General features: G+C 36.3%; 1 protein-coding gene and 1 pseudogene across 1 annotated transcript; both read right to left on the bottom strand.

The window, feature by feature from the left end:
* Positions 1–24: 24 nt before the first annotated feature.
* Positions 25–5,284, bottom strand: LOC139777864 (protein unc-45 homolog B-like; annotated as a pseudogene).
* Positions 5,285–5,363: 79 nt separating this feature from the next.
* Positions 5,364–10,731, bottom strand: LOC139777863 (protein unc-45 homolog B-like). Its single transcript, XM_071715515.1, has 5 exons — positions 10,206–10,731; positions 8,812–9,221; positions 8,154–8,483; positions 7,637–8,077; positions 5,364–7,264 (listed from the first exon to the last, which is right to left on the bottom strand). Exons 1-5 carry the CDS (start codon positions 10,231–10,233, stop codon positions 5,492–5,494), a joined length of 2,982 nt encoding a protein of 993 aa, XP_071571616.1. The 5' UTR covers positions 10,234–10,731; the 3' UTR covers positions 5,364–5,491.
* Between the last annotated feature and the right edge of the window lie 640 nt (positions 10,732–11,371).

Genomic DNA, 11,371 nt, shown 5'->3' with positions numbered 1-11,371 from the left:
AATTGCAGAAATTTAAATGCAACATTTAATATTTAAAGCACTTTATTTGAAATATAAGAAATATAAACGACATTTAGATCTCAAATATTTTGTCTTTTTTCAACAAAGATATCATTGTCCTGTTAGTATTCTTCCGAATTCTGAGTATATATTTAAGAGTACATTTTCAGTATGTTCATATACCCATAACTTCTTTTCCAAACGATTTAGAAGGTCTAATTGTCCTAATCGACGTGCTGTATCACGTTCCCATCTTATTATGAAGAGTGCTTCTTTACTAGATCGTTCCGCAAGCCTCTAAAGCAATGGATGTCAACTCTTTGATATTCTTGTTCTGCACGGTACTGTTCTTGTCTCTCAATGCTCTCAGTAGTTCCATTATACCTGTTTCGATGAGTTTTGCAGCAACATCTTCCACGCTTCTTATCATACATAGCACAAATATAACACCCATTTCTTGTATGTTATTGCTTGGATTGGTGAGTAAAGAGCGTAGGAATTCCAGCCAGAAATTCGAGTCGAAAACTTTCTTGCAAGCCTCTTTGTTGGCCATTGTCAGCTTCACTAGAACTGCAGCTGCTGCAAACTTAATACCTTGATTCTTGTACAATAACATAAGATACTCAACTCGAGAATTATCTTGCTCGAAATACTGGATAGCGACTTCACGGCTTAATGTCAAAATGTTTATAAGATTTGCAGACGCCAATTTCAAATGATAATCCCCCTCGTACACAAAAGCTTCAATTTTCTGAAATACTCCTTCTTTGAATATATGTTCTCGCATGCTGTCGTTGACTTCAGCTAGATTGCACAAAGCTGTTAGAGTCTGGCAATTCTTATTGACGGAACACTCCGGTTCCAGAAGATTTATGATGGGCTGAACAACCTCCGTGATTATTTGACCGGGAAATGCAACCTCAGGATGTATCGTGAGTGCTAGATAGACCAGAGCTCGCGAAGCAAGCTTCTTTCCATTGACTGTGCCATCCAGCGCTAACGACAACAATGCCTCCGTGCCGCCGTCATCAACAACTATTTTTCTCAATGACTGTTCATTGCATATCGCGTTGAAAACGCGCGCTACCAATTCCTTGCAGTTCTGACTGTCCGTTTTGGCGAGGTCCACCAGATCGCTGATTACATTGGCATCCACTAATGCTTCTAATCTTTCTTTGAAGTTGTCGTCGTACAGTTCAGAAAAATCCTCGGGAAAATGATATTTGACAAACTTTGTCAATTCTATCATCTCGGGTTCTTGCTCGTCATAAGCGTTGCACAAGTTCACCAACGTCGTAAGCACGCCGAAGAGAACCGATTGATCACCAGTCTTGGCGATTTCGATCATCGTATGAATGGCATTATTTTGATCCTCGATCAACTCCATTTTGACTCCGGCGTTGAAAGTCAGATACGACAGACCTTTTATGGCCCATTCTCTCTTTTCTTTCTTTGGATTAATCAACAATCGTTTGCAAGCCTCGGTTAATTCCTTGGTCACTCCATCCGCGAACGGTCTGATAGTCGCGTCTGAGTCTCCGGAATTACCCAACTTGCACAAACCCACTAACGCTCGAACCCGAATTGAATCATTCTTAGACTGACACAGCTTTTTCAATGTATTAACACCTTGATTTATGATCGCGTCGACCTTGTCTTTTCGGGTCACAGCGGCAACAATACATTCGAGAGCTACTGTCTGCTGCAATACATCATCCGTTTCCGCCATAACGAAGATCATATCTAAAATCCTTTCTTTAGCCACAACTGCGTTTCCTACTTCTGACGGGCCCAATAATAAGGTTGTTATCGCAACTACTATACGTACCTGTAAAACAATAGATTAACAATTCGTTAATTTTTACGTTCCGACAAACAATATTGATTTATAATCAAGGAAGCTACAGTGTTATTTAATTTTGATAGAAAATAGATATTTCTGATAAATTACGTTTCAGAAAATACGTTTCAGAAAATACAAAGTCATATTCTTCAATAAATTTCGATTACTCTGTTATAACCATATTTTAATTTAAAACTTACAGAATATATACAATATCGACAACTAAAAAAAAAATCTTCTTTGACATTTTTGTTTTAAAAATAAAGAGTTTGAATTGCTCAAATCGGCTGTAGTTAAAAAGATACTCGGCCTTTTACTTTCAAACAATTTAAATGACAAGAAAAGATCGAAAGTTGCAAAATTCGTACTTTAGATTCTATGACAGGCGAATGCAATTTATCTTCAATAAATTCATCAACGGCGTTGATAAATGTTTTCTCATCATCATAGTACACGTTTTCATATATTTTTGCTAAGCACGCACTGGTTATAGTTCGCGTGGAAGACGTGATGTCTAGCAAATATTCAGAATTGTATTCCTCCATTTCACTGGCTATCTCCAACAATCTCTGCACACCGCGAAGTTCGACAAATCGTTTGGCCCAGTCCAACTTAGTTACGCAATGAACGTTACGCATAATAAGTTCTATTATTGCATTTCTAGCAAGGCCTGTTATCGTTCTACTCGTTATGCTGTACGACAAGCACAACAGAATCGTGTCTATTTCCTTCTTATGCGCCTCGCACAAATCCTCGTTGCGATTTGAATCAGGTTTATTATTCATGCCGCTGTAAGCGTTCAATATATTCTGAAACCGAAATATGCAATAAGTTTTTAATTACTGAAATACATGTATAATTACACGTATCTTACTCGATATTTACCTGCAAACAATATTGAGACGCGTTAACTCTTTCTGCAGATGTGCTGTTCATCATTTCCAGACACCAAAGCAAACCGACGGATTTCATAACGGACTCGGTTCGACTAATATTATTTTTGCATAACTCGCTTACAATACGAATCGCGCTACAGATTACTTCCTCGTTCGTTTCCACTTTCACAAGTTGTCCGATTTTCGACACACCTTCCTGTTTAAAGATTTCCTCGGCACCAAATCTCTCATGTGTGAGTACAAGCAGATCATTCATAACGATTTCACGTTTCTCCTCACTTGCGTTCACGTCAAATGCTAAATCCAACATTTCTGATACCTAATACAAAGCAAAATTAAGAGGAATACTTAAATATAATTATCTGCAATAAAAATTTAAATAACTGACATTATATTTTTATGATGTAATTTTTACCCGTAGTGTGCAGACTATTAATTAACAAGAATTAATAATTATATAATAAAAGACAAAAACTCAAATCCATTTGTCAAATTATGTGTGATATTGAAACAAAAACTCTTACTAATACTCACATCCAGTATGAAAAATGTATTTCAATTTTATTCTCTTATCTAGATTAAATTATCATGTCTTGCGAGTTGACGAACTTTTGTAACAGTTACGTATATTTACCTTGGCACTAATTTTTATATTTTTATTACGACGTTCTTGTACAATTTCACGTAAGCGCGTCGCTACGGGCTGAATAACTTTGTTGTTGGGGTCAGATGAAATAATGATCTCCGCATCCCGATATGCCTCCTCGAATCTTTCTAACGCTATTAGTGCTTGATATCTGTGATACAGTATTTTGTTACAACATATCATTAACGCATTGTCGCAGTCTTCAACCACTTTCTCGTAATTGCCCAGCTTTAAATAAGTAGCAATTCGATTTCTGTAGTACATTCCTTTGTCATGATCGTTCTCTTCTACATTCAGTGCGTTTGTGTAGTGACTTAATGCTTCAGACCAATTTCCTTTTTCAAACTCTTCATTACCCTTCTTGTTCCATTCCTTTGCACTCATAACTGACTTCACCGTGGTGGAATAACTGTACAACCCAAATTATATGATGTTACATTATATGTTTTAACATATAATATGTCAGTGCCAGACTAGAGTCAAGCTCAACAGGGTCTTCTTTCCCCGCTAATTTTTCCAAGCCCGTTCCCTTGGCAGTGGTTTCGCTAGATAGTAGATAGGGACAGTGGGAATCTCGTTAATCCATTCATGCGCGTCACTAATTAGATGACGAGGCATTTGGCTACCTTAAGAGAGTCAATATGATGTTACATTATATATTTATGAAGGACTCTAACATTTCATATCGTGTCTTTTATTTATATATGTACTATCTTAAATGCAAAAAGCATAGAAGATAAAATTATTACTAAATAATTATATGCGTGAGAATAGGCCTGTTCGTTTTAGCTGAACTTCTTATACAGTTCATCTTTCCTCTTTTTCTTTTCACATTGGAAAGAAAAAGAGAAAAGATGAACTGTACAAGAAGTTCAGCTAAAACGAACAGGCCTAATATATGTATAATGGATAAAGAATAAACGCACAGTTTAATAATAACAATGCAATTTCAAGTGTGTAATCTGCATGTAAACTGTAATCAATTGTTGCAATAATTTCTATATCAGAAAGTTGACTTTCGTTGAACATTGGCAAACAACACAGAAGAAGTCAATCATTTAAGTAATTTATAATTATTTAGTGTTCGTTCTCAGAATCTCCAGAAACTGTTTATGCATATTAGACAATGTGAAACTATCCAGACAACTTATGACGCTGTATGCAAATATTTAATTTCGTCTTAACGCAAGAGAAAGAGATGCAATTATGTACGCTATGCTGCAAGAGTCAGGGACAATTTACATTTCCTCCCTTTTTTATGTCGGGAATTCAACTTCCTCGACGGAAGAGAGTCTAAGAAAGGCGAGCGAATTACCTGAAACGCGCGATAAATTTATGCGTGAGCATGAATCTTATTCCATCGACATTTTTTTTCACGTAAAAAAATAGTACCGTCAACCGAGTATTCGTTTTTCAGTTTTTAATATGCATCTAGAGTTCTTTGTTCATTTCTTGGATTATTAATGACCTCGTGTGCTCTCGTGTGGTTTCTTTTCCCGATTATTACTAACGTATCTCACATTATTTTTAACAGCCTTTGTTATATTGTTGAATCTTCGTTCAGACCGTTTGCGAAACAGAACAGAATATAAATTCTTTACCTGTCGGATAGCTTCCTCTTCTCGTAACGTTCTTCCGTGCTGCTCGAACACCCTAACTGTCTCTACTTTCCTCGACCTTTCAACGAGTATAACTATATATAAGCCGGTAAGAATTCAAATTGCGGGCAAATCGGTCGCGGCTTACATACAAGTCATAGTGTTTAGTCATAGTGTTTACGTGACCAGGGTAGCAAATGAGGAACGATACTGCATGTCACGTGACTTCCAAAAGCGCGGGCTCTCGGCCTAGTGATATATGTATATCTCCGTGTACGTATTATTTCATACAGTATATTAATATACTTTGGCAAATTTATATAACAAATAAACTGTATTTACCTATATATGTATGTCCCGCACAGTAAATATATATTTAATATAAACACGAATATAATTATATGATTGCATAACTACGTTTCAAATGACGAAATTGCAGAAATTTAAATGCAACATTTATTATTTAAAGCGCTTTATTTGAAATATATATAAGAAATATAAACGACATTTAGATCTCAAAAATTTTGTCTTTTTTCAACAAAGATATCATTGTCCTGTTAGTATTCTCCCGAATTCTCCCGAATTCTGAGTATATATTTAAGGGTACATTTTCAGTATGTTCATATACCCATAACTTCTTTTCCAAACGATTTAGAAGGTCTAATTGTCCTAATCGACGTGCTGTATCACGTTCCCATCTTGTTATGAAGAGTGCTTCTTTACTAGATCGTTCCGCAACAGCCTCTAAAGCAATGGATGTCAACTCCTTGATATTCTTGTTCTGCACGGTACTGTTCTTGTTTCTCAATGCTCTCAGTAGTTCCATTATGCCTGTTTCGATGAGTTTTGCAGCAACATCTTCCACGCTTCTTATCATACATAGCAAAAATATAACACCCATTTCTTGTATGTTATTGCTTGGATTGGTGAGTAAAGAGCGTAGGAATTCCAGCCAGAAATTTGAGTCGAAAACTTTCTTGCAAGCCTCTTTGTTGGCCACCGTCAGCTTCACTAGAGCTGCAGCTGCTGCGAACTTAATATCTTGATTCTCGTCCTTGTACAATACCATAAGATACTCAACTCGAGAATTATCTTGCTCGAAATACTGGATAGCGACTTCACGGCTTAATGTCAAAATGTTTATAAGATTTGCAGACGCCAATTTCAAATGATAATCCCCCTCGTACACAAAAGCTTCAATTTTCTGAAATACTCCTTCTTTGAATATATGTTCTCGCATGCTGTCGTTGACTTCAGCTAGATTGTACAAAGCTTTTAGAGTCTGGCAATTCTTATTGACGGAACACTCCGTTTCCAGAAGATTTACGATTGGCTGAACAATCTCCGTGATTATTTGACCGGGAAATGCAACCTCAGGATGTATCGTGAGTGCTAGATAGACCAGGGCTCGCGAAGCAAGCTTCTTTCCATTGACTGTGCCATTCAGCGCTAACGACAACAATGTTTCCGTGCCGCCGTCATCAACAACTATTTTTCTCAATGACTGTTCATTGCATATCGCGTTGAAAACGCGCGCTATCAATTCCTTGCAGTTCTTACTGTCCGTTTTGGCGAGGTCCACCAGATCGCTGATTACATTGGCATCCACTAATGCTTCTAATCTTTCTTTGAAGTTGTCGTCGTACAGTTCAGAAAAATTCTCGGGAAAATGATATTTGACAAACTTTGTCAATTCTATCATCTCGGGTTCTTGCTCGTCATAAGCGTTACACAAGTTCACCAACGTCGTAAGCACGCCGAAGAGAACCGATTGATCACCAGTCTTGGCGATTTCGATCATCGTATGAATGGCATTATTTTGATCCTCGATCAACTCCATTTTGACTCCGGCGTTGAAAGTCAGATACGACAGACCTTTTATGGCCCATTCTCTCTTTTCTTTTTTTGGATTAATCAACAATCGTTTGCAAGCCTCGGTTAATTCCTTGGTCACTCCATCCGCGAACGGTCTGATAGTCGCGTCTGAGTCTCCGGAATTACCCAACTTGCACAAACCCACTAACGCTCGAACCCGAATTGAATCATTCTTAGACTGACACAGCTTTTTCAATGTATTAACACCTTGATTTATGATCGCGTCGACCTTGTCTTTTCTGGTCACAGCGGCAACAATACATTCGAGAGCTACTGTCTGCTGCAATACATCATCCGTTTCCGCCATAACGAAGATCATATCTAAAATCCTTTCTTTAGCCACAACTGCGTTTCCAACTTCTGACGGGCCCAATAATAAGGTTGTTATCACAACTACTACACGTACCTGTAAAACAATAGATTAACAATTCGTTAATTTTTACGTTCCGACAAACAATATTGATTTAAAATCAAGGAAGCTACAGTGTTATTTAAAATTTTGATAGAAAATAGACATTTCTGATAAATTACGTTTCAGAAAATACAAAGTCATATTCTTCAATAAATTTCGATTACTCTGTTATAACCATATTTTAATTTAAAACACAGATTATATACAATACTATCGACAACTGAAAAAGAAATCTTCTTTGACATTTTTGTTTTAAAAATAAAGAGTTTGAATTGCTCAAATCGGCTGTAGTTAAAAAGATACTCGGCCTTTTACTTTCAAACAATTTAAATGACAAGAAAAGATCGAAAGTTGCAAAATTCGTACTTTAGATTCTATGACAGGCGAATGCAATTTATCTTCAATAAATTCATCAACGGCGTTGATAAATGTTTTCTCATCATCATAGTACACGTTTTCATATATTTTTGCTAAGCACGCACTGGTTATAGTTCGCGTGGAAGACGTGATGTCTAGCAAATATTCAGAATTGTATTCCTCCATTTCACTGGCTATCTCCAACAATCTCTGCACACCGCGAAGTTCGACAAATCGTTTGGCCCAGTCCAACTTAGTTACGCAATGAACGTTACGCATAATAAGTTCTATTATTGCATTTCTAGCAAGGCCTGTTATCGTTCTACTCGTTATGCTGTACGACAAGCACAACAGAATCGTGTCTATTTCCTTCTTATGCGCCTCGCACAAATCCTCGTTGCGATTTGAATCAGGTTTATTATTCATGCCGCTGTAAGTGTTCAATATATTCTGAAACCGAAATATGCAATAAGTTTTTAATTACTGAAATACATGTATAATTACACGTATCTTACTCGATATTTACCTGCAAACAATATTGAGACGCGTTAACTCTTTCTGCAGATGTGCTGTTCATCATTTCCAGACACCAAAGCAAACCGACGGATTTCATAACGGACTCGGTTCGACTAATATTATTTTTGCATAACTCGCTTACAATACGAATCGCGCTACAGATTACTTCCTCGTTCGTTTCCACTTTCACAAGTTGTGCGATTTTCGACACACCTTCCTGTTTGAAGACCTCCTCGGGACCAAATCTCTTATGTGCGAGTACAAGCAGATCATTCATAGCGATTGTACGTTTCTCCTCACTTGCGTTCACGTCAAATGCTAAATCCAACATTTGTGATACCTAATACAAAGCAAAATTAAGAGGAATACTTAAATATAATGATCTGTAATAAAAATTTAAATAATTATGAGATTATATTTGTATGATGTAATTGTTACCCGCCTAGAGTTTGTAGATTATTAATGAACAAGAATTAATAATTATATTAATAAAAGAGACAAAAACTCAAATCCATTTGTCAAATTATATGTGATATTGAGTAAAACAAAAACTTTTACTAATACTTACATCCAGTATGAAAAATGTGTTGCATTTTTATTATTTTATCTAGATTAAATTATCATGTCTTGCGAGTTGACGGACTTTTGTAACAGTTATGTATATTTACCTTGGCACTAATATGTGAGCTTTCCTTACGTTCTAGTACAATTTTATGTAAGCGCTCCGCTATGCATTGAAAACCTTCGTTATTGGGGTCAGATGAAATAATAATCTCTGCATCCCGATATGCCTCCTCGAATCTTTCTAACGCTTCTAGTGCTTCACATCTTATACGCAATGCTTTGTTACAACATTCCTTTAACGCACTGTTGCAGTCCTCAACTACTTTCTCGTAATCGCGCAGCTTTAAAAATGCAGCAGCTCGATTTTGGTAGTATACTTTATAAGTATCGTCTTCGTCTAGTTTCAGTGCGTTTGTGTAGTGACTTAATGCTTCAGACCAATTTCCTTTGTCAAACTCATCATTACCCTTCTCGTTCCATTCCTTTGCAGTGATAACTGCCCATGATGGAATAACTGCACAACCCAAATTATATGATGTTACATTATATGTTTTAACATAGAAAGACTGACATTTTATATCGGGTCTTTTATTTATATGTGTATTATCTTAAATGCAAAAAGCATAGAAGATGAAATTATTACTAAATAATTATATATGTGCATGTATGAGACAGTATAGGCCTGTTCATTTTAACTTAAATTCTTACACAGTTCATCTTTCCTCTTTTTCTTTTCACATTGGATAGAAAAAGAGAAAAGATGAACTGTACAAGAAGTTCAGTTAAAACAAACAGGCCTAATATATGTATAATGGATAAAGAATAAACGCACAGTTTAATAATAACAATGCAATTTCAAGTGTGTAATCTGCATGTAAATTGTAATCAATTGTTGCAATAATTTCTATATTAGAAAGTTGACTTCCGTAGAACATTGGCAAACAACACAGAAGAAGTCAATCATTTAAGTAATTTATAATTATTTAGTGTTCGTTCTCAGAATCTCCAGAAACTGTTTATGCATATTAGACAATGTGAAACTATCCAGACAACTTATGACGCTGTATGCAAATATTTGATTTTCGTCTTAACGCAAGAGAAAGAGATGCAATTATGTACGGTATGCTGCAAGAGTCAAGAACAATTTACATTTCCTCCCTTTTTTAAATCGGAAATTCAACTTCCTCGACGAAAGAGTCTGAGAAAGGCGAGCGAATTACCTGAAACGCGCGATAAATTTATGCGTGAGCATGAATCTCATTCCATCGACATTTTTTCTTACGTAAAAAAATAGTACCGTCAACCGAATATTTGTTTTTCGGTCAGTTTTTAATGCATCTAGAGTTCTTTGTTCATTTCTTGAGTTATTAATGACCTCGTGTAGTTTCTTTTCCCGATTGTTACTAACGTATCTCATATCATTTTTAACAGTCTTTGTTATATTGTTGAATCTTCGTTCAGACCGTCTGCAAAACAGAACAGAATGTAAATTCTTTACCTGTCGGATAGTTTCCTCTTCGTAACATATTCTTCCGTGCTGCTCGAACACCCTAACTTTCTCTACTTTTCTCGACCTTTCAACGAGTGTAACTAAATAAACCGGCAAGAATTCAGATTGCGGGCATGGGTCGCGGCTTACATACAAGTCATAGTGTTTACAGTCATAGTGTTTACGTGACCGAGGTAGCAAATGAGAAACGATGCTGCATGTCATGTGACTTTCAAAAGCGCGGGCTCGGCGCAGTGATATATGTACATCTCCGTGTCGTATTATTTTGTACAATATATTAATATTATTATACTTTAGCAAATTTATGTAATAAACTATGTATGTATACATGTCCTGCACAGTAATCATATATTTAATGATGTACAAACACGAATATAATTTGATTGCAGAACTACGTTTCAAACGACGAAATTGCAGAAATTTAAATGCAACATTCATTTTATTATTTACTTAAAGCATTTTATTTGAAATATAAAAATATATAATAAGATCTCTGAATTAATATTTACCACCTTTTTTCCATGAAATCATCGTCGTCCAGTTCTTTCTAGTACTTTTGCGATTTCTGAGTCTACGTTTGTGGGTACATTTTCAATAAGTTCATATGCCCATAAGTCTCTTTGCAAACGGTTTAGAAGGTCTAATTGTCCTGATAGACGTGCTCTATCACATTCCCGTTCGATCATGACGATGATTGCTTGTCGACGTTCTTCGTTACCGGATCGATCTGCAGCTTCTTTTAAAGCAATAACTGATGTCAATTCCTTGATCTTGATTGGTACGGTATCATTTTTGGTCAATACCGTCAGTATTTTCATTATGTCTGTTTCCATGAGTTTTACAGCGACGTTTTTCGAGCTTCTCAACATATTTATCACAATTATAATACCCCTTTCTTGTATCTTACCATCTGGATTATAGTGAGTAAAAGGCGTACGAATTCCAACCAGGAATTCGAGTCGAAAACTTTCTTGCAAGCCTCTTTGTTGGCCACCATCAGCTTCACTAGAGCTGCAGCTGCTGTGAACTTAATATCTTTCGCGAAGTTCGACAAATCGTTTGGCCCACTCTAACGTAGGTACGCAATGAATGTTATGCGTAATTTGTTTTATTACTGCGTCTCTAGATGTGCTGCTTATTATTTCCAGACACCA

The sequence above is a fragment of the Temnothorax nylanderi genome, unplaced genomic scaffold (assembly GCF_030848795.1).
Source record: "Temnothorax nylanderi isolate EJ_2023f unplaced genomic scaffold, tnyl_v1.0 TNYL_tig0167_pilon, whole genome shotgun sequence".
Taxonomy (NCBI): domain Eukaryota; kingdom Metazoa; phylum Arthropoda; class Insecta; order Hymenoptera; family Formicidae; genus Temnothorax; species Temnothorax nylanderi.
The sequence above is the reverse complement of the archived record's forward strand: the minus strand, read 5'-3'. Positions and strand labels throughout refer to the sequence as shown.